This window comes from Ambystoma mexicanum, chromosome 11 (genome assembly GCF_040938575.1).
Source record: "Ambystoma mexicanum isolate Mex_15411 chromosome 11, UKY_AmexF1_1, whole genome shotgun sequence".
NCBI lineage: Eukaryota > Metazoa > Chordata > Amphibia > Caudata > Ambystomatidae > Ambystoma > Ambystoma mexicanum.
Genome location: NC_090934.1, coordinates 1,485,023,351 through 1,485,051,348, shown reverse-complemented (window position 1 = coordinate 1,485,051,348; position 27,998 = coordinate 1,485,023,351). Strand labels below are relative to the sequence as shown.

The window sequence follows — 27,998 nt, the reverse complement described above, 5'->3', positions numbered from 1 at the left end:
GGCCACATAAAGGAAATAAGTAATAAGGAAGCAGCATTTACTGAGGCATTACTGCTCCAGGGACCAGTCGGCCTGCAGCGAAATGTGGGTGGAGCGAGTTAGCAGCTTCGTACGAGCAGCTACTAGGATTATATTAGATCGATACAACAACTAAGGGGTGTAAGGAATATGTGGCAGTCAAAGTTCCTGGTAATACACACAGATTGCAGGGAGGACTCCCGGAAGGTCTATGCGTGGGGTCCGGGGATAAGGGAGCAGTAATGTGGGATTTTGAGGGAGTTATTCTTGTGCATGTGTTGCCTCCTGCGTTTTGAAAGTGCTTTTGGAGTATTGTCCAGCTTACCTGCAGCACAAGCAAGAAAGCCGACATCTGGAGGTGGATTTTCTCATGGCAATTTTGTTGGGGCAGGTACTGTCTGAACTACTAATTTCATAATTTGTGCGGGAAAGTGATTCAGTGGGGCAACAGCTCACTGGTATGGTGGGCTCATGCTTGCAAGGTAAGGCACGCGGATTGTCAAGGGCCCTCTCAGAAAGACGATCCGTGGGGTCACTGAATAAGGGAGCAGATGAGGGGGCTTGGACCCAATGCTCTGGGACCGCTGCACACATAGACGAGTGCCAGGAGGAGGTCCAGGTAGCAGCAGAGATGCACGACGCTCCGTGATGTGGTGCCTAAAGGTAAAGGCTGGCAACGAACGGCAATGGTCCACTTGCACGGATGAGCAGTTAGGGCAAACGGCCGCACGGGGAAGGCCTCGGGTCACATGCAAGTAAGAGCAGCAGAATATTTGAGGACATGGAGACCGCTCAACGAGGGGTAAGAGGTCCAGGGCTACGCTCAACATGAGGTGGGAAAGTTACTTTCCTGAAAAATCAATGGGCCACACAGTTAGTGGTAACACCGGGTGTAACTGGTGCCACCAGTGGTGGTATGGGGAAGTTGAGCGCTGGTTTACTTCAGGAACAGGCGATTAGGCGATGGGTACACATTAGATCGTGCTGAAGACGGGGTGTCACCAGTATGACAAGGGCAATTAGGGCTAGCTAGGGGGAATGTTCGGAGCACTGAAAAGGCAAGAAGGCTCATGATACCTAAGGGAGTAGAACAACAGGTTGCTATGTAGTGGGGGCATTGAGGGTCACGGGGGCCACCCCATAGCATGGCGGAGTTACAAGGGCGGGCCTAGAGAAGGAGGCACGCCATGACGGCTTCAGCCAGGATGGCGTGAGACGAGCACTGATACCACTCGGGACGGTTGGGACTCCTCAACAACTGATGCAGTGGCCTTGTTCGCTCCATTGACTGAACTGGCTGTCGGACACCAGGGCAGGCCGTTCTCGCAAGAGTGGAAATGGAAGTGAGAAGGCTCACCGGTTTGGACATTTACTTTTTAACACAGGCGTGGCAGAGCCACCCGGGAAAGGAGGATGTTTTTGGCCCAGGCGTACCTGTGGCCTGAGCAGGGCTGGCACCGCCCGATAGGATGACCCTAAGAAAGCGACCATGCCTTTTCCAATAAAAATGTGATGTTTTTTCCAAAATCAGAAAAGGTCTCTGTCTCGTCTCATTATGTGTGCACAATGTATGGGATGTATTACGGGGTAGAGGGCCACAGTAGGGGACACTCTGCTATGCCAGAATTAGACATTGTCCGGCCGTTGGTACTAAAGTCCTGCTTACAGCGTAAGAGAGCGCGGTTAAAGGGGTCACCTGCATGCCACCGCCCAAGACAGGGCTGCCCGAATACTAAGAGGAGTGTCTAAATGCCCAGGATATGATGAAGACGTGGCCCACAGGAGGTAGCAACAGGGAAGGTGGGCAAGTGCCCAGTGGCAAAGTACAAAAAGGGCTCAGCAGGAACAGTGATGTGTCGCGGGCACCACCACAAAGGTGTTGCAACACCGAGCTCGCACAAAGGAGTGTGGAGGGCCGCATGCAACTTCATGGGTACGGCTTCCACTGCACCCCCTCACAGATTGGATGCCAGAAGCCCAGTGGAGAAACTTTGCTGAAAATATTGGGGGGGACATGACCTCTGAAGAAAAGGTGCCCCATTCAAATGAATGGGGACAAAATAGTGTGCCATGAAAGTTGGGGGGGACAAACACCCCTGTCCCCCCTAAAATTACACCCAGGCAGAAGCCTCAGAAGAATGCAAACAACACACCTCACGGGGGGGGGGGGTGACAGTAAGATGTTGGAGGAGCAGCCATGATTAGGTGACTGCTTCCTTCTGGGAAATGCATTCGTTGTGTCTCGTTTCTTTGCTTACAGTGTAGATGCCGCAGGACAGGTTTGCTGCACTGAGGAGGCCGGGGAAGGGGGGGTTGCGATTCTTTTGGAACACCGCCAGCAGATGGAAAGGGGGGGCCATCGGGCATTTGTGGAGTCCCCTCCAGGGACATCAGACGACTGGCAATGTTAGTTAAAGGGAACACAAATGGTTTGGCTCGGGGTCTCCCAGGGAGGCGATGGGCCCCCCTTCTGCCTGCAGTCCAACAGCTGGGGATGGATACTGATGTTTAGTGCTACACCTGAGGGTGATGATAACACTGCTGGGGGGTTGGGGGGGTTTACATCTGCGGCAGATGCAGGAGACCCCAAGGGCCTTGGTGCAGTGATCACCAGGAAACAAAATAGTCTGGTCTGATATAATCCCCAATGGGGCGCAGCGAGGTGTCAGAACAAGAAAAGCAAGGGTAAAATCAAGACAAAAAGACTTGCTGGCACCCCCAAAAGCGGGATGTGCTCAAACCTCGATTGTTGAGTATCTATCTGCAAACTAAACGTGTGGGAGCTTTGGGGGTGATGGGGGGCTTACTCCAAAGCGTGGTGGACTTACTGGGTGATCCTAGCTTAGGAGGAATCACGCTGCGGATGGTAGCTGTGACCATTACTCGCTGGCTGCAGGAGCAAGCATGGGCGCGACGGGCACTTCTCCCTTAAGGACACTTGGACTCCTCCACAAATTCCGAGTGGCCTCGGCTTCGATCCATACAGTGTAGGGGACTGGGGAGTGAACAGACTGTTCCCAATAGAAAGGGTTAACCCAGGGGTCTGAACCGGAAGGGACACACGTGTTGACCCGGAAGTGATTTATAACGGACGCTATGGGTTCTCTGGTTGGAAAGCCTGGGTATCCCAGTGGGCCACCCATGGGTTATGCTTAGGGCCCGCTTCACTAGGGGCCCTGCATTGCTAGGGTCGCCCAAAAGATGACTCTTAATAAAGTGGCTCGCTTTAATTCTAAAATAAACGACTGTGTGTAAGTTATTTAAGGTACACTACTTGAGGGGTCTGAGTAAAGACTAGACTCGCTTTGAAGTCCCACAGCTGAACTGTCCATCCGCATGAACTACTCTCCCACATTTCCACAGTATCTTCTCCTGCAGACACCGGCATCTTGAGAAGCTTTGGGGGCTGTTCTCCCACTCTCGGGTCCATTTATAAACATACCAAGGACCGATATTGCAGGCGTCATCTGTAAGGTATCCATGGCAATGGCAAGCCTTGGCCTTCTGGGAGAGGAAGAAGCCCGGAAGCTTCCAGAACCTTTGCGGGAGCACACAGGACGGACAGACACACAATATTTGTATACAAATATACTTTTAATAAAAAAAGTAAATAACTAAAAATGGTACCAATGATTTGCCCTCTTGGTGATTTCGCGTGGACTGTGCTTGGCAGTAGGAATATTTATTTATTTGAATTCTTATACAACGCGCCACACGCCCGCAGGCCTCAGGGCGCACACACAACAATACCACACAACACGAGGAGGATGAACATAGGCAGAGAATCAGGGTCTAATAGGTCAGGAGGTCAGACAGAGAAATCAGGCGAGGCTATATCATCACATACGGCGTGTGTGTGCGTGTGCGTGTTGGGAGCCACGTACTTGAACTGTGACGCACGGGTGACATTGGATTCAGGGTCCAGCAGGAAGTGCTTCTGGGTGACCCGGCCCGTTGTTGTGTTCACGGTCACCACTGGGAAGCCCATCTGGAGAGTCCACGTGTCCATGATGCCTTTGACGCTCCTGGGCAGCTTTACAGAAGTCTGGTTATCCACAGCCTGTGCAGGGAGAAAAGCGGAGCAGTCAGAAGACACTCCCTACTGCTTGCCTTTCCTTACTACTCTGAGGAATTGGGTTATTGGAATGCAAGACATTAATAAACGCAGTAACAAGTACAGCACAGACACAGGCTAAAGAGTGAGACCGCTAATGTCTTGGGTGAATGAAATCCGTGTGGCGGCCGATCGTCTGCCAAGTTAAAGTCACGGTTCATGGCCACAAAGGATGGCCACGGATGATGGCCACGGAGGAAGGCCACGGAGGATGCCCACGGAGGAAGGCCACGGAGGAAGGCCACAGAGGATGGCCACAGAGGAAGGCCACGGAGGATGGCCACGGAGGAAGGTCACGGAGGACACCGACTGGCACTCAAGTGAGAAGCCAGAGCAAGAAGGAAGCGGAGGCTGGTCAGGTGCTAGCCAGACTGGTATAGGGGCGGTGGAGGGTGGGTCACAATGGCAGGGTGAGCCGGTGACAGGTGAGAATACAGGGTGTTCTCCAAGTAAAGGAGCAGGGCAGGAAGAGACTTTGAAAAGTGCGAGCTTCAGTAATTTGGGGAGAGGAACAGAGATTGTGCCCAGTGAGGCACAAAGAACAGTATTCACGCTCCCAGGAGTGGTTCAGGGAGAATGAAGAATGGTGGGAGGGTCACAAGGCGGGATAGGGCGGCACGCCGTGAGAGCGAGAGCTGGGGGAAGACTTCCTCGGCCTTGGAATATTTTTGAGGAAAGGCATGGTATGCTTCTGGCCGCAGGAATCACCCAGGTATGGTCATTTTCATCAGGTGAGCCACGTCCACTTGACAGGCTTGGTTTTGAGGGGGACAATCGAGGGTTGTACAGAGGTCCCAATATTAGCCATGACCCTGTCCCCCCATGCCTTCCTTTCCAATCTCATGCATTAAACCTTCAATGCAAGCATATCCCACCACCGAAGGTTGGGGCCCCGTTCATGTGGGGGTGCCATCAGCTCAAAGCTGGATTATGGAAATGCACCTCATTAAACCCTGTGCTTAAAGACTTCATCTCGTGCAAAAAAGCAGCTGGATTTGAAAGTGACCTGGAAAAGCAGGAATCGCCGCTCGGGGACCGGAAATTGGCTTTATTCCCTCGACGGTATCCTGTCTAAATTGGATTGGTCTCTTAGAACTACAAATGCTGTCATGACTTGACCCCGACCTATCAGGTCAGCAACGTTATATCTTATTGCCAATTATTGCCATTAGAACCTGGGTGCTAAACCTTTGCAATCTTCCTCTTTCAATATGGCCTCCAAAAGTCACTCACTTTCCACAATTCAGGAGTCTAAGACCTGAAGCTTTCTTCTCCATATTCAAATTCTCTGTTTCGGAAGACTGGAGCGTTAGAGCCATTTCTCTGTGTGCAGCATTCATGGCTATAAACTCAGCCCCACAAAACCTTCCCAGGCGACGCATGTGTGGTATATGTCACTCACAGAACCTCGCACATACTCCAAAAAGACAATTGCGGACCAATAAGCAAATGTGACTTGCTACTCTGGAAAGTAGCTGGAAGCCCTTCTGGGACTGGAGGTGATAGTTATCATTAAACTCAATCCTCAACTCCAAACTCAATCCTCAACTCCAATCTCAATCCTCAATTGCAAACTCAATCCTCAACTCTAAACTCAATCCTCAACTACAAACTCGATGTGCAATCCTCAACTGCAAACTCAATCCTCAACTCCAAACTCAATCCTCGACTCTAAACTCAATTCTCAACTCCAAACTCAACTATCCCCTCATTGGCTCATAGTTCAATTGCTCCGATCATGCTCGCTTTCAAACTCCTGAGCTGGAAGACTTTTTGCCCTGTCCAACCTCCTGAATCTTAAAGGCCCTATATCATATTGCCCCCATAGAAAAAGAATCATTGCTCGTCCCGAATCCAGCATGTCCTGGTTCTGCCCAACATCTTCTCACCATGAAACATGATTTTAGGATTGAAGAACTCACATGGACAAAGTCAAACTCAACAAAAGACCGCTGAAATCCAAGACTGTCACAACACTCGTAATCAGACGATTAAGAAACCAAAGAAAGTATTCTTCGAAAAATGCATCAGCAATGCAGATAATCAACAGAAAGTATTACTTAAAATAATATTCAATCCTAATTCACCTATTTACCAATCACGCTCAACGCCCTGTTCTTACAGTAGTGCATCGAGATTCAGAGCTGCATCACATTTAAAATAAAGAACACAGTTCTGCCAGCCCCCCTCACATGACTTAGCCATCACCTCTGGCCACCCTCATGGGACTTTAGCCATCACCTCTGGCCACCCTCATGGGACTTTAGCCATCACCTCTGGCCACCCTCATGGGACTTTAGCCATCACCTCTGGCCACCCTCATGGGACTTTAGCCATCACCTCTGGCCACACACATGGGACTTTAACCATCATCTCTGGCCACCCTCACAGGACTTAGCCATGATCTCTGGCCACCCTCACAGGACTTAACCATCATCTCTGGCCACCCTCACAGGACTTAGCCATGATCTCTGGCCACCCTCACAGGATTTAGCCATCTCCTCTGGCCACCCCTGTTCTCCGTCCCAGCATCACTAGGCAAGTGATCTCATTGACGATCCGGAACATCACACCTGCAGGCTCTGCCCCAGATTGCTGCTCTGCTGTGATATTTAAAGGAATCTGCTGGGCCACTGCTTCAGTTATCTCTCAAATCTACAAGCTACATTCCTCCTAGAGCTCCATTCCGGACATCCTGAAGATATCTTAGATATGGTCCAAGACTGCCAAGAAAAGACCCTCAACCCTAAAGACTGCCAACTACCAAACTGGTCTCCGGGCTACCTTTTATCATGAAGAGTTTTGAGCCCTTAAGAAATTCACCCGTGCCTTTGACTCAATGCAGTCAAGCGTCTGCCCTAAACGTGGACCTGAAACAGCTATGATGACAGTGGTCGATGGCCTCGGGTCAACTGTGGACTCAAGCCGATGTGCACCGCTAGAGCTTCTCAGTAGTTCTGCAGCTTCAGGCATTGTAGTCCACCACATCCTTCTGAATTACCCCTCATCATAGCACGTCTGTAACCATCCCGCAAATGTGGTGTGTTATCTCGGCTTTATCAGTGTCCCGCAAATGTGGTGTGTTATGTCAGCTTTATCAGTGTCCCGCAAATGTGGTGTGTTATCTCGGCTTTATCAGTGTCCCGCAAATGTGGTGTGTTATCTCGGCTTTATCAGTGTCCCGCAAATGTGGTGTGTGGGTTCTCTGCTTTATCAGTGTCCCGCAAATGATGTGGTGGGTTATCTCGGCTTCATCAGTGTCTGGACCAGTCCATTGTCTCTTTAGGGAAGCTTTCTGCTAACCTTGCCATGGCTGTGTGTTTGATTTCTTTGAGGAGAGATTCTGATACCAGGGCATTGGACATATCTAGAGGTCCTTTTACTCCAGATGAGTGTTACTCTATTACCACTGGGAGGACTAAGGAGCATTTCCACTATTGCTTTTCCAGTCTTTGGTGACATTACTCATCCTTTTGGTGCAAGGTGCATTAGGGAATATGAGGACAGAATGTCTTCCAATCAGCTTTTTGCTTCCTTCCGGAAACCGCCCAAGCATGTGCCCTCCCTGACGGTACCTTGTTGGGTTTCTTTGGTCATGACCCTAGTGTACGTTGACTTCTCATTGGTGGCAGTAACATTTTTTCGAGGGCGATGGCTTACACGGCCAACACTAGTCGGAAGAATTCTCATATTGTAACACAAGGTGTCCTAATATTCAATCTTCAAAGACATCCATTTCTGTATCATTCATTGTGACATATGCGGCCATTAATACACACTTGCTTCAAGTTATCTTCTCAACATTCATAGTGTAACATAATCGCTGTTTTATAGACATTTTTGTATATACTACATTAAACAAATTTGAAGAAATGTCTTCAATGTAGTGAATTAATTCCCTTTTTCTTTCAATTTTACTGTTCTCTCTTTAATAATCAATTATATTTACATATCTATGTTACTGTTACAAATGGATGTGTATGGGAAGCACTGAGTGTTGGGTGTCACAAACTTATTTTAATGTTTGTCGTGAAAGTTTATGTTACTTTGATAAACTGAGTCATTTTTTAAATAAAAAAGCATGAATAAAAAATGGGGCAATAAGAAAAGCCGAGTATATACAAAAATGTTTTTTTTTTTAAAAAAGGGATTATGTTGTACTATGAATGTTAAAAGATGACTTGAAGGAAGTGTCTATTCATTGCCACATATGTCTTAATGAAGGATGCAGAAATTGATGTCTTTGAAAACGCATTATTAGGACACCTTTTATTACAATAGTACTTTAGTCCCAAGTCCTAATATTATAAGCCCCTGCCCCTTTCAATAAATATGGGAGACATTCTCAGGCAGCTGACTGGTCCAATGAACACATGTTTCATGAATTGCATTGCTAACCACTTGCAGGCGCCGCTTCAGTGCTGGTATTTTTGCTTTGAAATGCATTTTAGGACGCCTTGACGCTATGACGTCGACAGTCAAATATTCCAAGTAGATTTTGACAGAGAGCTGGGAATTCTGCCATCTCTGCCTTCTCATCAGTCCTTTTTTTGTCTCTGCTGACCCAGGGCTTTCTCTTAGGGATAGCATTTTGTCTAAGATGTTGATAGTTAGGATGGACTCGCTGGATATTGGCATGTATTGCTTTCATGATCGAAATAACGCCTTTGTGACAGTATCTTACATTTGTAATACGCATGGGCATCTATGCGCTGACGCGCGCGGACAGTCAGTGAAGGAGTTACGATCCTAATCAGTGTGGGGCCTTTTCAGGCAGAGCTCTGAGACAGACAAGTGCAAACAGTTAGTTGAATGGGTGGGTTATGATATTATAGGTTACTTATATTGCGCTTAATACCCAGAGGTTTCTAAGCGCCGCCCCAGGAATCGAACCTGTGGTGCTCCGTGACGTCTTGCTTCCAAGGCGAGCATGTTGCTCCTGAGCTATCCTCCCGAGGGTAAGCTTTTTCACAAAAGGTTGGAAGGAGGGCTCCTCCCGAAGTGTGAGAGGGAGATTGTTCCAAAGTGCGGCAGAGCGGACGGGGAAGCGGGAGCCACGCGCTCTATTGCGCTTGAATCTCAGCGCGCTGAGGCAGTGGGTATGGGTGGATCGGCGGGGTCTGCTGGGTATATGTCTCTTAATCTTCTGGCTGAGGTATGGGGGCATCATGGGACAGGCATCTGTGGGTTATGGTGAGGGTTTTGAACATGATTCATTCGCGTTTGGGGGGCCAGTGGGAGATCTTCCTGCCTCTGATATGTGACCGTGGCAGCTCAGGTTTCGGGCGGCGCAGATACATCTCTGGAGAAAGGAGGAACTTGCGGGAGTGCTACCATAGTATTAAGAATGTACTTTTTGTTTCGTACAGATAAAAAACTCGCTTTTGTGCCAAGAATAGAATCTTAAGTCTGTCGTAATGAACTGATTATCCAACATTTTCTGAATCGCTCCCAGCCGGACATTCACTCCACCCCGCGCCAGCTGCACCGCGCCCCTCGCTCCCAGCTGAGCGCCTGGTGCCAGGCACTTACCTTCTGCAAATGAACCCACAAGTCATCATAGATGGTGTTGTCATAGGCGAATGCGTGGAGATAAGACTGGGAAAGAAATTAAAAAAAACACTTTACTGGACTGCATGCTTATTCCGGTGAACATTCTACTTGCTAAATATTCCATTTCAGGCCTTCTTGTAAGTATTGAATTGCAGGCGCAATTTGTAGCGTGAGCAAACCATTACCGCCTCTTTACTTTCCATTGGTATTTGTCTGTACAGTTCTGGCGATGACATGTAAACTGCATGTGTGTTTAAGATCTGATTCACACTTACGCTCAAGCCTTCTACAAACACTGGCTCCGTTAAGAACTCTGCCAGCATCCGAATGACGGCAGCCCCCTACACACAAAACAAGACAATAGAAGAATTGGAACTAATGAGACGAGGCACATAATCACTGACATACATTTTTGTGGAAATTAAAGAAGGAATTGTGATAAACAAACGTTTAAGAACATTGTAATGGAATCACGTTATACAATGTGTTGGGTACTTTAGGACGCGGCTCCCAGCTCCGGGCACCAGAGTCCGCATTGCAGTGATGTATTGGAGATGTATTTGTCCAGTCTCTCTGAAAACCACTTTTGGTGAATGTACTAAAACTGCTCTAACGGCGATATAGAAACCCAGAAATGGCATTTGTATTATCTTTAGTTTTTATTAATACATATATAGATCCCCATATGCAAAGAATGGGTCAGGTTAAACAAGCACAGAATAGTTTCTGTTGACTCTACGCACAGAATATACGCTGCTTATGTTGAACTGTTCATATTTATTCCACCTTTTTAATGTTTAACATTTAATCTGACTTAAGGTTTTCCCCAGCTTCGTTTGGAATTGCCTTGCATATTCATCTTCCTGTGTATCATTTTTATTTACCTTGCTTATTATTCTGACATGCTGTGTAATATTTTAATTTATCTTGCTTATTATTCTGCCATGCTGTGTAATATTTGCATGTACCTTACTTATTATTCTACCATGCTGTGTAATATTTGCATGTACCTTACTTATTATTCTACCATGCTGTGTAATATTTGCATTTACCTTGTTTATTATTCTGCCTTGCTGTGTAATATTTGCATATACCTTGCTTATTATTCTGCCTTGCTGTGTAATATTTGCATTTACCTTGCTTATTATTCTGCCATGCTGTGTAATATTTGCATTTACCTTGCTTATTATTCTGCCATGCTGTGTAATATTTGCATTTACGTTGCTTATTATTCTGCCATGCTGTGTAATATTTGCATTTACCTTGCTTATTATTCTGCCATGCTGTGTAATATTTGCATTTACCTTGCTTATTATTCTGCCATGCTGTGTAACATTTGCATGTACCTTGCTTATTATTCTGCCATGCTGTGTAATATTTGCATTTACCTTGCTTATTATTCTGCCATGCTGTGTAACATTTGCATGCACCTTGCTTATTATTCTACCATATAGCTTTTTCCCCATATGAAATGAATTTAGCAGAGCATGAGCATGTGTGTACCGTCCAGGCACTCATGGTTTGATAAAGTTCTCAGGTGGCAAAGGGGTGACCGTTTATGCATTAATACAGAATATTTGTGAAACGTATGACACACAGAATGTTTTGTGCATAACCAGATTTGAAAGCATGGCCGCTGGCCTTAAAAATGGGTCTGACTAACTGTAGCCTCATTGACTCCCCAAATCTAAAAGGATGGACATCAAGTTATGTGCACCAATGCATGCCATTTTTTGGGGGAGGTGATTTAATGATGGACCGTGACAACTTTCTTCCATAGGAAACATACTCTAAGGATAGGGTGACCAGATAAAAAAAAAAAACGGGGACAGGCCATAGACATAGAAGTAGGAATAAAGTAAACACAAATAAAACTGCAGTCCTACTTCTATGTCGCTGGTGTGTTGCGGGGGACAGGGGTGTGTGCTCACAGGCACACTCCTCTCATTGGAGGAGAGCGCAGGGGAGAGGAAGGGGGAGGAAATGGGGATGTGAAAAGCATTGACACCCCATTCACACGCAGGAAGAGTCGTGCCTGGCCCGATTTCGGGATTTTGAAATCGGGTCCCGGCAAAAACCGGGACCGTAGCCAACCACCCTTCCAACCCCGGGACGAGATTTATAAAAATAAAAAAAAACTCCAGGGACCCCGGGATGGAGGGCGATTTCCCGGGGATGTCCTGGGAAAACCGAGATGTCTGGTCACCCTATCTAAGGACCAATAGTCGAAGTTACGGAATAATGTCGGAAAGGTATTGTGAAGCTGCTCCTAAAATTACTGGACCTCAGGTCCTAACACTTTATAGTGGGATTAGTGTAAAAACAGTGCTGTGCAGGGAGGAGGGTGGGCCAGGACTTACCTTGCTGTAGGAAATAGAATCAAAGAGTTCGCCAATCTCCGCCCCTGTGTTAACTTCCTCCTCCTTCGATGTCAGGGGGTGGGATGACGCCAGCGCGTCCATGCCCATGACTCGGTACATGTCGTTTAGCACGATCAGATCTTTCTGGAACAGGCAATAGTGCAAAATAATCAATAGCAAAATTCGCACGCAGCCTGCGCACGTCTAAAGACACCTGATTACAAGCAGCATGAAGTGCAAATGTGCAAGTGCGCATATGAAAGTGCGCATCTGCAAGTGCGCAACATTTTGTAAAAATAAGAAGCAAAAATTGTGAAGAATATAAAGTGATAATACAAAATGAGGAAACAATCAAGAAAAGATAAATATGACAACATTAGAAACTGAAGGCAAACTTGAGCACATGATAGTATGGTGAAAGTCAAACTTGTATGTTTAGGTCTTCTTTTATCAGACTAATGATATACTTTTCTAAGTTAGTGCCAGTTACCAATGATGGAAGCTCGAATTAAGAAAAAAATATACGCAGAATAAAAAGTCACAATTTTCTTTGAATTTCTAAAAAATAATTAATTGGTTAATAAATGCCTTTTAACCAATAATCTGTTGATAAATATATACATTTCCAAAGATTAGACATTGGGCCTCATCACGGGTTTGGCGGTAAACGTTAAATCCGGCGGTCGCGCCATTACCGCCGGATTTAAGGGTCCACCCGATCAGGGCTTCAGCGGATTTCTCCCCAGCTCTGAGCTGGGGGGAGAGCCGCCGAAAATTCACGCTATTACCGGCGACGCGAAATCCGCCGGCGGTAAGGACGCGAAAACTCCCCATTGAGCCCAATGGGGAATGGAGCATTACCGAATGGGCTTAGTGGGGAATTGGGAATTCCATTACCGCCAAACCCATGATCCGGTGCTAATAGCGCCAGGGGGTTTGGCGGTAGGGCTAATACCGCCGGCGGTAATACCGCCGGCGTTACCGCCCAACTCGTGATGAGGCCGTTGTGTTTATTTACAGCAAAGGCATGCTGGACTGTCTCAAATCCAGCTGTGTGCACAGCTGCAGGACGTGTAGATGAGAAGCTATGCTGCTGGGGATGTGGGTGAGAGGCTGTGCTGCTGGGGATGGGGATGAGAGGCTATGCTGCTGGGGATGTGAGTGAGAGGCTATGCTGCTGGGGATGTGCTTGAGGGGCTGTGCTGCTGGGGATGTGGATGAGAGGCTATGCTGCTGGGGATGTGGGTGGAGGGCTGTGCTGCTGGGGATGTGGGTGAGAGGCTGTGCTGCTGGGGATGTGGATGAGGGGCTATGCTGCTGGGGATGTGGGTGAGAGGCTATGCTGCTGGGGATGTGGATGAGAGGCTATGCTGCTGGGGATGTGGATGAAAGGCTATGCTGCTGGGGATGTGGATGAGAGGCTCTGCTGCTGGGGATGTGGATGCGAGGCTGTGCTGCTGGGGATGTGGATGAGAGGCTATGCTGCTGGGGATGTGGATGAGAGGCTATGCTGCTGGGGATGTGGATGAAAGGCTATGCTGCTGGGGATGTGGGTGAGAGGCTATGCTGCTGGGGATGTGGATGAGAGGCTATGCTGCTGGGGATGTGGATGAAAGGCTATGCTGCTGGGGATGTGGATGAGAGGCTCTGCTGCTGGGGATGTGGATGCGAGGCTGTGCTGCTGGGGGTGTGGATGAGAGGCTCTGCTGCTGTGGATGTGGATGAGAGGCTGTGCTGCTGGGGATGTGGGTGAGAGGCTGTGCTGCTGGGGATGTGGATGAGAGGCTGTGCTGCTGGGGATGTGGATGAGGGGCTGTGCTGCTGGGGATGTGGATGAGAGGCTGTGCTGCTGGGGATGTGGATGAGGGGCTGTGCTGCTGGGGATGTGGATGAGAGGCTGTGCTGCTGGGGATGTGGATGAGGGGCTATGCTGCTGGGGATGTGGGTGAGAGGCTGTGCTGCTGGGGATGGTGATGAGAGGCTATGCTGCTGGGGATGTGGATGAGAGGCTGTGCTGCTGGGTATGTGGATGAGAGGCTGTGCTGCTGGGGATGTGGATGAGGGGCTGTGCTGCTGGGGATGTGCATGAGGGGCTGTGCTGCTGGGGATGTGGATGTGAGGCTGTGCTGCTGGGGATGTGGGTGAGAGGCTATGCTGCTGGGGATGTGGATGAGAGGCTCTGCTGCTGGGGATGTGGATGAGAGGCTCTGCTGCTGGGGATGTGGATGAGAGGCTATGCTGCTGGGGATGTGGATGAGAGGCTGTGCTGCTGGGGTTGGGGATGAGAGGCTATGTAGATGAGAGGCTATGCTGCTGGGGATGTGGATGCGAGGCTGTGCTGCTGGGGATGTGGATGAGGGGCTGTGCAGCTGGGGATGTGGATGAGGGGCTGTGCTGCTGGGGATGTGGGTGAGGGGCTATGCTGCTGGGGATGTGGATGAAAGGCTATGCTGCTGGGGATATGCAGGAGGGGCTATGCTGCTGGGGAAGTGGATGAAAGGCTATGCTGCTGGGGATGTGGATGAGAGGCTGTGCTGCTGGGGATGTGGATGCGAGGCTGTGCTGCAGGGGATGTGGATGAGAGGCTGTGCTGCCTGGGATGTGGATGAGGGGCTGTGCTGCTGGGGATGTGGATGAGAGGCTATGCTGCTGGGGATGTGGATGAGAGGCTGTGCTGCCGGGGATGTGGATGAGGGGCTGTGCTGCTGGGGATGTGGATGAGAGGCTGTGCTGCTGGGGATGTGGATGCGAGGCTGTGCTGCTGGGGATGTGGAGGAGAGGCTGTGCTGCTGGCGATGTGGATGAGAGGCTGTGCTGCTGGGGTTGGGGATGAGAGGCTATGCTGCTGGGGATGTGGATGAGAGGCTGTGCTGCCGGGGATGTGGATGAGAGGCTATGCTGCCGGGGATGTGGATGAGAGGCTATGCTGCCGGGGATGTGGATGAGAGGCTATGCTGCTGGGGATGTGCATGAGGGGCTGTGCTGCCGGGGATGTGGATGAGAGGCTGTGCTGCCGGGGATGTGGATGAGGGGCTGTGCTGATGGGGGTGTGGATGAGAGGCTATGCTGCTGGGGATGTGGGTGGAGGGCTGTGCTGCTGGGGATGTGGGTGAGAGGCTGTGCTGCTGGGGATGTGGATGAGAGGCTATGCTGCTGGGGATGTGGATGAGAGGCTATGCTGCTGGGGATGTGGGTGAGAGGCTATGGTGCAGGGGATGTGGATATGGGGCTATGCTGCTGGGGATGTGGATGAGGGGCTATGCTGCTGGGGATGGGGATGAGGGGCTATGCTGCTGGGGATGTGGGTGAGAGGCTATGGTGCAGGGGATGTGGATAAGGGGCTATGCTGCTGGGGATGTGGATAAGGGGCTATGCTGCCGGGGATGTGGATGAGGGGCTATGCTGCCGGGGATGTGGGTGAGAGGCTATGCTGCCGGGGATGTGGGTGAGAGGCTATGGTGCCGGGGATGTAGGTTAGAGGCTATGCTGCCGGGGATGTGGGTGAGAGGCTATGCTGCCGGGGATGTGGGTGAGAGGCTGTGCTGCTGGGGATGTGGATGAGAGGCTGTGCTGCTGGGGATGTGGGTGAGAGGCTCTGCTGCTGGGGATGTGGATGCGAGGCTCTGCTGCTGGGGATGTGCATGAGGGGCTATGCTGCTGGGGATGTGGTGAGAGGCTATGCTGCTGGGGATGTGGATGAGGGGCTATGCTGCTGGGGATGTGGATGAGAGGCTGTGCTGCTGGGGATGTGGATGAGATGCTGTGCTGCTGGGGATGTGGGTGAGAGGCTATGCTGCTGGGGATGTGGATGAGAGGGTGTGCTGCTAGGGATGTGGATGATGGGCTATGCTGCTGGGGATCTGGATGAGAGGCTATGCTGCTGGGGATGTGAATGAGAGGCTCTGCTGCTAGGGATGTGGATGAGAGGCTATGCTGTTGGGGATGTGGGGATGTGCATGAGGGGCTGTGCTGCTGGGGATGTGGATGAAGGGCTATGCTGCTGGGGATGTGGATGAGAGGCTCTGCTGCTGGGGATGTGGATGAGCGGCTGTGCTGCTGGGGATGTGGATGAGGGGCTGTGCTGCTGGGGATGTGGGTGAGGGGCTGTGCTGCTGGGGATGTGGGTGAGAGGCTATGCTGCTGGGGATGTGGATGAGAGGCTCTGCTGCTGGGGGTGTGGATGAGAGGCTGTGCTGCTGGGGATCTGGACGAGAGGCTGTGCTGCTAGGGATGTGGATGAGAGGCTATGCTGTCGGGGATGTGGGGATGTGCATGAGGGGCTGTGCTGCTGGGGATGTGGATGAAGGGCTATGCTGCTGGGGATGTGGATGAGAGGCTCTGCTGCTGGGGATGTGGATGAGAGGCTTTGCTGCTGGGGATGTGGATGAGGGGCTGTGCTGCTGGGGATGTGGGTGAGGGGCTATGCTGCTGGGGATGTGGATGAGGGGCTCTGCTGCTGGGGATGTGCTTGAGAGGCAATGCTGCTGGGGATGTGGATGAGAGGCTGTGCTGCTGGGGATGTGGATGAGGGGCTATGCTGCTGGGGATGTGGATGAGAGGCTATGCTGCTGGGGATGTGGATAAGGGGCTATGCTGCTGGGGATGTGGGTGAGAGGCTATGCTGCTGGGGATGTGCTTGAGGGGCTGTGCTGCTGGGGATGTGGATGAGGGGCTATGCTGATGGGGATGTGGATGAGGGGCTATGCTGCTGGGGATGTGGATGAGAGGCTGTGCTGCTGGGGATGTGGATGAGAGGCTGTGCTGCCGGGGATGTGGGTGAGAGGCTGTGCTGCCGGGGATGTGGGTGAGAGGCTGTGCTGCCGAGGATGTGGATGAGAGGCTGTGCTGCCGGGGATGTGGATGCGAGGCTGTGCTGCTGGGGATGTGGATGAGAGGCTGTGCTGCTGGGGATGTGCGTGAGGGGCTGTGCTGCTGGGGATGTGGATGAGAGGCTGTGCTGCTGGGGATGTGGATGAGAGGCTATGCTGCTGGGGATGTGGGTGAGAGGCTATGCTGCTGGGGATGTGGGTGAGAGGCTATGCTGCTGGGGATGCGGATGAAAGGCTATGCTGCTGGGGATGTGGATGAGAGGCTGTGCTGCTGGGGATGTGGATTAGAGGCTGTGCTGCTGGGGATGTGGATGAGAGGCTGTGCTGCTGGGGATGTGGATGAGGGGCTGTGCTGCTGGGGATGTGGATGAGGGGCTGTGCTGCTGGGGATGTGGATGAGAGGCTGTGCTGCTGGGGATGTGGATGCGAGGCTCTGCTGCTGGGAATGTGGATGAGGGGCTATGCTGCTGGGGATGTGGATGAGGGGCTCTGCTGCTGGGAATGTGGATGAGAGGCTATGCTTCTGGGAATGTGGATGAGGGGCTATGCTGCTGGGGATGTGGGTGAGAGGCTGTGCTGCTGGGGATGTGGATGCGAGGCTGTGCTGCTGGGGATGTGGATGAGAGGCTGTGCTGCTAGGGGTGTGGATGCGAGGCTGTGCTGCTGGGGATGTGGATGAGAGGCTATGTAGATGAGAGGCTTTGCTGCTGGGGATGTGGATGAGAGGCTGTGCTGCTGGGTGTGTGGATGAGAGGCTATGCTGCTGGGGATGTGGAAGAGAGGCTGTGCTGCTGGGGATGTGCTTGAGAGGCTGTGCTGCTGGGGATGTAGATGAGAGGCTGTGCCGCTGGGGATGTGCTTGGGGGGCTATGCTGCTGGGGATGTGGATGAGGGGCTATGCTGCTGGGGATGTGGAAGAGGGGCTGTGCTGCTGCTGATGTGGATGAGAGGATATGCTGCTGGGGATGTGGATGAGAGGCTGTGCTGCTGGGGATGTGCTTGAGGGGCTATGCTGCTGGGGATGTGGATGAGGGGCTGTGCTGCTGCGGATGTGGATGAGAGGCTGTGCTGCTGGGGATGTGGATGAGAGGCTATGTAGATGAGAGGCTATGCTGCTGGGGATGTGGATGAGAGGCTGTGCTGCTGGGGATGTGCTTGAGGGGCTGTGCTGCTGGGGATGTGGATGAGGGGCTGTGCTGCTGGGGATGTGGATGAGAGGCTATGCTGCTGGGGATGTGGGTGAGAGGCTATGCTGCTGGGGATGTGGATGAGAGGCTATGCTGCTGGGGATGTGGGTGAGAGGCTATTCTGCTGGGGATGTGGATGAGAGGCTATGCTGCTGGGGATGTGGGTGAGAGGCTATGCTGCTGGGGATGTGGGTGAGAGGCTATGCTGCTGGGGATGTGGATGAGAGGCTGTGCTGCTGGGGATGTGGAGGAGAGGCTGTGCTGCTGGGGATGTGCATGAGGGGCTATGCTGCTGGGGATGTGGATGAGAGGCTATGCTTCTGGGAATGTGGATGAGGGGCTATGCTGCTGGGGATGTGGATGAGGGACTATGCTGCTGGGGATGTGGATGAGGGGCTGTGCTGCTGGGGATGAGGGTGAGAGGCTATGCTGCTGGGGATGTGGATGAGGGGCTGTTCTGCTGGGGATGAGGGTGAGAGGCTATGCTGCTGGGGATGTGGATGAGGGGCTGTGCTGCTGGGGATGAGGGTGAGAGGCTGTGCTCCTGGGGATGTGGATGAGAGGCTATGCTGCTGGGGATGTGGATGTTAGGCTGTGCTGCTGGGGATGGGGATGAGAGACTGTGCTGCTGGGGATGGGGATGAGAGGCTATGTGGATGAGAGGCTGTGCTGCTAGGGATGTGGATGCGAGGCTGTGCTGCTGGGGATGTGGATGAGGGGCTATGCTGCTGGGGATGTGGATGAGAGTCTATGCTGCTGGGGGTGTGCATGGGGGGCTGTGCTGCTGGGGATATGGATGACAGGCAATGCTGCTGCAGATGTGGATATGGGGCTGTGCTGCTGGGGATCTGGATGAGAGGCTATGCTGCTGGGGATGTGGATGAGAGGCTGTGCTGCTGGGGATGTGGGTGAGAGGCTATGCTGCTGGGGATGTGGGTGAGAGGCTATGCTGCTGGGGATGTGGATGAGTGGCTGTGCTGCTGGGGATGTGGATGAGAGGCTGTGCTGCTGGGGATGTGGATGAGGGGCTGTGCTGCTGGGGATGTGGATGATGGGCTATGCTGCTGGGGATGTGGATGAGAGGCTCTGCTGCTGGGGATATGGATGAGGGACTATGCTGCTGGGGATGTGGGTGAGAGGCTATGCTGCTGGGGATGTGGGTGAGAGGCTGTGCTGCTGGAGATGTGGATGAGAGGCTGTGCTGCTGGGGATGTGGATGAGGGGCTGTGCTGCTGGGGATGTGGGTGAGAGGCTATGCTGCTGGGGATATGGATGAGGGACTATGCTGCTGAGGATGTGGGTGAGAGGCTATGCTGCTGGGGATGTGGATGATGGGCTGTGCTGCTGGGGATGTGGATGAGAGGCTGTGCTGCTGGGGATGTGGATGAGGGGCTGTGCTGCTGGGGATGTGGATGAGAGGCTATGTAGATGAGAGGCTATGCTGCTGGGGATGTGGATGAGGGGCTGTGCTGCTGGGGATGTGGGTGGAGGGCTGTGCTGCTGGGGATGTGGGTGAGGGGCTGTGCTGCTGGGGATGTGGATGAGGGGCTATGCTGCTGGAGATGTGGATGAGGGGCTATGCAGCTGGGGATGTGCATGAGGGGCTGTGCTGCTGGGGATGTGGGTGAGGGGCTGTGCTGCTGGGGATGTGGATGAGAGGCTGTGCTGCTGGGGATGTGGATGAGGGGCTGTGCTGCTGGGGATGTGGATGAGAGGCTGTGCAGCTGGGGATGTGGATGAGGGGCTGTGCTGCTGGGGATGTGGGTGAGATGCTGTGCTGCTGGGGATGTGGGTGAGAGGCTGTGCTGCTGGGGATGTGGATGAGGGGCTGTGCAGCTGGGGATGTGCATGAGGGGCTATGCTGCTGGGGATGTGGATGCGAGGCTGTGCTGCTGGGGATGTGGATGAGGGGATGTGCTGCTGGGGATGTGGATGAGGGGCTGTGCTGCTGGGGTTGGGGATGAGGGGCTGTGCTGCTGGGGTTGGGGATGAGGGGCTGTGCTGCTGGGGATGTGGATGAGAGGCTGTGCTGCTGGGGATGTGGATGAGAGGCTGTGCTGCTGGGGATTTGGATGAGAGGCTGTGCTGCTGGGGATGTGGATGAGAGGCTGTGCTGCTGGGGTTGGGGATGAGGGGCTGTGCTGCTGTGGATGTGGATGAGAGGCTGTGCTGCTGGGGATGTGGATGAGAGGCTGTGCTGCTGGGGATTTGGATGAGAGGCTGTGCTTCTGGGGATGTGGATGAGGGGCTATGCTGCTGGGGATGGGGATGAGGGGCTATGCTGCTGGGGATGTGGATGCGAGGCTGTGCTGCTGGGGATGTGGATGAGAGGCTGTGCTGCTGGGGTTGGGGGTGAGGGGCTGTGCTGCTGGGGATGTGGGTGAGAAACTATGCTTCTGGAGATGTGGATGAGGGGCTATGCTGCTGGGGATGTGGGTGAGAGGCTATGCTGTCAGGGATGTGGGTGAGAGACTATGCTGCTGGAGATGTGGATGAGGGGCTGTGCTGCTGGGGATGTGGATGCAAGGCTGTGCTGCTGGGGATGTGGGTGAGAGGCTATGCTGCTGGAGATGTGGATGGGAGGCTGTTCTGCCTGGGATGGGGATGAGAGCTGCCTCTTTCCTCCCTTCGCCCCCTTCAACTATTCTAGAATAGGGCATCAAGACTTGTCCTTGGCCTCAAGCCCAGGGACTGCCCAGGGACCACATATCTCCAGCTTTAAAATCTCTCCACTGGCTGCCGGTGGCTGAAATGATCAAATTCAAGACCCTCTGCATCATCCACAAGGCTTTCTGGGGCCTGGGATCCCACTACATCTAACTCTCTCTCCCTAAATACCTTCCTGCCAGTGTCGTTCTGTCCTCTAGCTCGAACTCACTGCAGAGCAGATGCTTTACCAAGCAGAGAGTGGGGGTCGATCCCTCTCTTCGGCAGGTGCCTCCCTCTGAAATGGCCTCCCTGCCCCTCTCAAAATTGAGTTGGATCTCTTTAAGTTACGGAAGCTTCTCAAGACCCTGCTCTTCTCTACCTCCTTCCCTCTTGGCCTCCCTTGCTAATTACTCCATCTGCTGCTGCGACTTGAGGCCTGGCCCCTTATGAGTCTTACAGAGTACCAGGCCCTCCTTGACATGCTCTACCAGCACCCCCCACCCCCCATAACCGGCACTGCCCCTCCGGGTACCTTTCCCTGACTATCCTGGTGGGTTGGGCATCCCTCCTGAGTTTGGTCTACCCCCATCCTTGCACTTAGACGGAGGTGCGCCCCCGGCATCCCTTGGCACTTGCCCACCTGGGCTTCCTCCAGCACTTGTCTAGCCCCTGGGTCCTTTCTTCCTCCTCCCCCCTGCATTTTATTCCCCCTCCTCTGACCGTTACTTACCACCCCCTCCAGCCCCCTCACCAGTGCCCCCCCTGCCCTTCTTGTTACTGCATTTGTACAATGCGAATGTCACAAGGCCTAGTAGAGCCGTTCTTGTTCTTCCACCCCCTTGTGTCTTGTGGTGCATGGAAACACCGTTTTGCTGTATAGTGCGCCCTTATAAATATTAAATAAATAAAAATAGAACTGCCTATAGAGCCGGGTCCAGTCGTCGACGGGTAACACCTACAGGACCCATAGACCTGCGAGTTGTGGAGGTGAACCTTCTGTCCAGTCTGTCACCTGACCCAATCTGTCACCCTTTTGGAATAGATCACCCATGTATGCCTGGCGTCAGCAAACTGGGTAACTTGTTTGCTGGGTGCTCGGTTGATGCGCGACTCGTATTTAACCGCTTTCTGGTAAAGATTACCCCGCCTGACAGGTCGCTAAGAGAATGGGTAACTCGAGGGCTCGGTTCTTGGTCTTATTTTAAGATAAATGGAAGGTCCAGCTAATGTTTTTTGCTCGGCACTGGCCTGCTTCAGCGTCTCGGCAAGTAACGTGGTATTGCAGTGTGGTAAAAGAAAGGCGGTATAAGCGGGGAGCGAGACAGTGAGCTCACTTATTCTCACCCTTGCTGTCTCCGAGTGCCTCAAAGGCCAGGGCGCCCCAGGGGGCCTTCCTTGACGCTGCTGCTCCGCCCTTAGCCTCGGCTTCCCCCGCAGAGAGTCTCATGTCATCTGCCTTCACTTGGACAATCTCCTGCGCTCAGTCGCCCGCACTGAATTCCCCGCTAGTCAGTGCACACCTGTGTGTTCCTCTTCATCGGTCCATTGATGAGGGTGGACGTGATTCGAACCCCTGGCCGGAGCCTTCGGTCAGATTTAGTGGGACCAAATGTCCCCGTTTTTTCCGGGACTGTCCTGGAACCGGACCCTCGAGCCCACTGTCCCTAGTTTTTTTTATTTAAAAACCCCATCTCGATTTTGGGGAAAGGGATGGTGAAGGTCCTGGTGTTTATAATGGCCAATAATTATAAACTAAAAAAGACATCATTAGATTTTTATCATCCGAGGACGGGGCTCGAACCCCCAACGTTGCAGGTACCAGCTGCATGCAAGACTGCTTCCAGCACAGAAACAGGTCCGAAAGCCGGTAAATAGCGAGGCAGGTACCATCAAATGGAGCAACCGCGCCTTTGTTAATCAGCGTGCTTTTAAAACAAATTAAAGTGTGTATTATAGTTGAAATACCAAACTTTTCACACTAAATAGCAGTAACAATCAAGTTCATTGTATACACAGAACATTAAAATGCATCACACACTATTACTTACACGATAGCATGCTTGTTATTTACGTGCTTTTATCAGGAGTCAACACTGTGCACTTTCTGTGCAGATATTGTGGGATGGGGCGGGAGGTGGGGGTCGGGTCTCAGGAGTGAGAAGAACAGGGTGAGTGGGTTAGTCCTTCTTTTATGTTGTCGACCGTCCCCATTTTTAGCTTGGAAATCTGGCCGCCCTAGTCAGATACGAACATTGCCTTGGCAATTGCCCACATCGCAGAGTGGGACACAGTTGCACGAGATCAAAGGCGTCAACAAAACCATCAGGGTGGCATCAATACACGGGGCAACTGATGCAAGGCAGTACTTCATACGTTATTACATGTTAACAGGACAAGTACAGGAGCAGGGAGGAAGCCCACTGGCTCCCACCACCCACGCTACATGGTTTCCAACTGCCTAGGGTGTAACACTCACGCTAGACAACATTCCACACATGACATCACTCAGCCACTGCACACACTCAAGCACTGCACACACTCAAGCACTGCACACACTCAGCTCCAGTCATAACAGGCAGCCCTTCCAGCCTCAATTCAAATGTTATAGCGAAAGGGCTACACATCATGTGGTGCACGCGCAGTGCACTTAGACCTATTCTGAGAATCTGTGGGTGCCTGAATGTGCATTAAACCCCTGTGCGCACCCCAACTCCCTCCTCCTTATACCCACCCGTGAGGGGTCTGTGTTGGGTGGATCATGCTCTGCCGCCTGAAGTTCCAGGCGGGACCCACCATGACTCTCACCTGCAGGCCTCTTGACTCTCACCTGCCTGGAGCGGGCACCATGGCTCTCACCTGGCTGGAGAGGGCACCATGACTCTCACCTGGCTGGAGTGGGCACCATGGCTCTCACTTGACTGGAGCGGGCACCATGGCTCTCACCTGCCTGGAATGGGCACCATCACTCTAACCAGCCTGGAGTGGGCACCATGGCTCTCACCTGCCTGGAGCAGGCACCATGGCTCTCACCTGGCTGGAGAGGGCACCATGACTCTCACCTGCCTGGAGAGGGCACCATGGCTCTCACCTGCCTGGAGAGGGCACCATGGCTCTCACCTGCCTGGAGCAGCCACCATGGCTCTCACCTGCCTGGAGCGGGCTCTATGACTCTCACCTGCCTGGAGTGGGCACCATCACTCTAACCAGCCTGGAGTGGGCACCATGGCTCTCACCTGCCTGGAGCGGGCACCGTGGCTCTCACCTGGCTGGAGTGGGCACCATGGCTCTCACCTGCTTGGAGCGGGCACCATGGCTCTCACCTGCCTGGAGCGGGCACCATGACTCTCACCTGCCTGGAGAGGGCACCATGACTCTCACCTGCTTGGAGCGGGCACCATGGCTCTCACTTGACTGGAGCGGGCACCATGGCTCTGACCTGCCTGGAGAGGGCACCATGGCTCTCACCTGCCTGGAGAGGGCACCATGCCTCTCACTTGACTGGAGCGGGCACCATGGCTCTCACCTGGCTGGAGAGGGCACCATGCCTCTCTCCTGCCTGGAGAGGGCACCATGGCTCTCACATGCCTGGAGCAGGCACCATGGCTCTCACCTGCCTGGAGCGGGCTCTATGACTCTCACCTGCCTGGAGTGGGCACCATCACTCTAACCAGCCTGGAGTGGGCACCATGGCTCTCACCTGCCTGGAGCGGGCACCGTGGCTCTCACCTGGCTGGAGTGGGCACCGTGGCTCTCACCTGCTTGGAGCGGGCACCATGGCTCTCACCTGCCTGGAGCGGGCACCATGACTCTCACCTGCCTGGAGAGGGCACCATGGCTCTCACCTGCCTGGAGCGGACTCTATGACTCTCACCTGGCTGGAGTGGGCACCGTGGCTCTCACCTGCTTGGAGCGGGCACCATGGCTCTCACCTGGCTGGAGAGGGCACCATGACTCTCACCTGGCTGGAGTGGGCACCATGGCTCTCACTTGACTGGAGCGGGCACCATGGCTATCACCTACATGGAATGGGCACCATCACTCTAACCAGCCTGGAGTGGGCACCATGGCTCTCACCTGCCTGGAGCAGGCACCATGGCTCTCACCTGGCTGGAGAGGGCACCATGACTCTCACCTGCCTGGAGAGGGCACCATGGCTCTCACCTGCCTGGAGCGGGCACCATGGCTCTCACCTGCCTGGAGTGGGCTCTATGACTCTCACCTGCCTGGAGTGGGCACCATCACTTTAACCAGCCTGGAGTGGGCACCATGGCTCTCACCTGCCTGGAGCAGGCACCATGGCTCTCACCTGGCTGGAGAGGGCACCATGACTCTCACCTGCCTGGAGAGGGCACCATGGCTCTCACCTGCCTGGAGCAGGCACCATGGCTCTCACCTGCTTGGAGCGGGCACCATGGCTCTCACCTGCCTGGAGCGGGCACCATGACTCCCACCTGCCTGGAGAGGGCACCATGGCTCTCACTTGACTGGAGCGGGCACCATGACTCTCACCTGCCTGGAGTGGGCACCATCACTCTAACCAGCCTGGAGTGGGCACCATGGCTCTCACCTGCCTGGAGCAGGCACCATGGCTCTCACTTGGCTGGAGAGGGCACCATGACTCTCACCTGCCTGGAGAGGGCACCATGGCTCTCACCTGCCTGGAGCAGGCACCATGGCTCTCACCTGGCTGGAGAGGGCACCATGACTCTCACCTGCCTGGAGAGGGCACCATGGCTCTCACCTGCCTGGAGCAGGCACCATGGCTCTCACCTGCCTGGAGCGGGCTCTATGACTCTCACCTGCCTGGAGTGGGCACCATCACTCTAACCAGCCTGGAGTGGGCACCATGGCTCTCATCTACCTGGAGCAGGCACCATGGCTCTCACCTGGCTGGAGAGGGCACCATGACTCTCACCTGCCTGGAATGGGCACCATCACTCTAACCAGCCTGGAGTGGGCACCATGGCTCTCACCTGCCTGGAGCAGGCACCATGGCTCTCACCTGGCTGGAGAGGGCACCATGACTCCCACCTGCCTGGAGAGGGCACCATGGCTCTCACTTGACTGGAGCGGGCACCATGACTCTCACCTGCCTGGAGTGGGCACCATCACTCTAACCAGCCTGGAGTGGGCACCATGGCTCTCACCTGCCTGGAGCAGGCACCATGGCTCTCACCTGGCTGGAGAGGGCACCATGACTCTCACCTGCCTGGAGAGGGCACCATGGCTCTCACCTGCCTGGAGCAGCCACCATGGCTCTCACCTGCCTGGAGCGGGCTCTATGACTCTCACCTGCCTGGAGTGGGCACCATCACTCTAACCAGCCTGGAGTGGGCACCATGGCTCTCACCTGCCTGGAGCGGGCACCGTGGCTCTCACCTGGCTGGAGTGGGCACCATGGCTCTCACCTGCTTGGAGCGGGCACCATGGCTCTCACTTGCCTGGAGCGGGCACCATGACTCTCACCTGCCTGGAGAGGGCACCATGACTCTCACCTGCTTGGAGCGGGCACCATGGCTCTCACTTGACTGGAGCGGGCACCATGGCTCTGACCTGCCTGGAGAGGGCACCATGGCTCTCACCTGCCTGGAGAGGGCACCATGCCTCTCACTTGACTGGAGCGGGCACCATGGCTCTCACCTGGCTGGAGAGGGCACCATGCCTCTCTCCTGCCTGGAGAGGGCACCATGGCTCTCACATGCCTGGAGCAGGCACCATGGCTCTCACCTGCCTGGAGCGGGCTCTATGACTCTCACCTGCCTGGAGTGGGCACCATCACTCTAACCAGCCTGGAGTGGGCACCATGGCTCTCACCTGCCTGGAGCGGGCACCGTGGCTCTCACCTGGCTGGAGTGGGCACCGTGGCTCTCACCTGCTTGGAGCGGGCACCATGGCTCTCACCTGCCTGGAGCGGGCACCATGACTCTCACCTGCCTGGAGAGGGCACCATGGCTCTCACCTGCCTGGAGCGGACTCTATGACTCTCACCTGGCTGGAGTGGGCACCGTGGCTCTCACCTGCTTGGAGCGGGCACCATGGCTCTCACCTGGCTGGAGAGGGCACCATGACTCTCACCTGGCTGGAGTGGGCACCATGGCTCTCACTTGACTGGAGCGGGCACCATGGCTATCACCTACATGGAATGGGCACCATCACTCTAACCAGCCTGGAGTGGGCACCATGGCTCTCACCTGCCTGGAGCAGGCACCATGGCTCTCACCTGGCTGGAGAGGGCACCATGACTCTCACCTGCCTGGAGAGGGCACCATGGCTCTCACCTGCCTGGAGCAGGCACCATGGCTCTCACCTGCCTGGAGTGGGCTCTATGACTCTCACCTGCCTGGAGTGGGCACCATCACTTTAACCAGCCTGGAGTGTGCACCATGGCTCTCACCTGCCTGGAGCAGGCACCATGGCTCTCACCTGGTTGGAGAGGGCACCATGACTCTCACCTGCCTGGAGAGGGCACCATGGCTCTCACCTGCCTGGAGCAGGCACCATGGCTCTCACCTGCTTGGAGCAGGCACCATGGCTCTCACCTGCCTGGAGCGGGCACCATGACTCCCACCTGCCTGGAGAGGGCACCATGGCTCTCACTTGACTGGAGCGGGCACCATGACTCTCACCTGCCTGGAGTGGGCACCATCACTCTAACCAGCCTGGAGTGGGCACCATGGCTCTCACCTGCCTGGAGCAGGCACCATGGCTCTCACCTGGCTGGAGAGGGCACCATGACTCTCACCTGCCTGGAGAGGGCACCATGGCTCTCACCTGCCTGGAGCAGGCACCATGGCTCTCACCTGGCTGGAGAGGGCACCATGACTCTCACCTGCCTGGAGAGGGCACCATGGCTCTCACCTGCCTGGAGCAGGCACCATGGCTCTCACCTGCCTGGAGCGGGCTCTATGACTCTCAGCTGCCTGGAGTGGGCACCATCACTCTAACCAGCCTGGAGTGGGCACCATGGCTCTCACCTACCTGGAGCAGGCACCATGGCTCTCACCTGGCTGGAGAGGGCACCATGGCTCTCACTTGACTGGAGCGGGCACCATGACTCTCACCTGCCTGGAGTGGGCACCATCACTCTAACCAGCCTGGAGTGGGCACCATGGCTCTCACCTGCCTGGAGCAGGCACCATGGCTCTCACCTGGCTGGAGAGGGCACCATGACTCTCACCTGCCTGGAGAGGGCACAATGGCTCTCACCTGCCTGGAGAGGGCACCATGACTCTCACCTGCCTGGAGAGGGCACCATGGCTCTCACCTGCCTGGAGCAGCCACCATGGCT

At 53.9% G+C, this 27,998-nt stretch overlaps 1 protein-coding gene across 5 annotated transcripts in view; it reads right to left on the bottom strand.

Annotated features, from left to right (window-relative positions):
• LOC138504626 (aminopeptidase N-like) overlaps nt 1-27,998 on the bottom strand; it is a 554,696-nt gene that overhangs the window by 150,608 nt on the left and 376,090 nt on the right. For all 5 annotated transcript variants that reach the window (XR_011279874.1, XM_069625220.1, XM_069625223.1 and 2 more), the window contains 4 exons: nt 12,046-12,189; nt 9,961-10,026; nt 9,665-9,730; nt 3,903-4,078 (listed from right to left, as the gene is read on the bottom strand). Coding sequence is in view for 4 of the 5 variants with exons in the window: in XM_069625220.1 (XP_069481321.1) it covers nt 3,903-4,078; nt 9,665-9,730; nt 9,961-10,026; nt 12,046-12,189 (452 nt within the window). In the remaining variant the exon portion in view is untranslated. The remainder of the gene's footprint in view (nt 1-3,902; nt 4,079-9,664; nt 9,731-9,960; nt 10,027-12,045; nt 12,190-27,998) is intronic.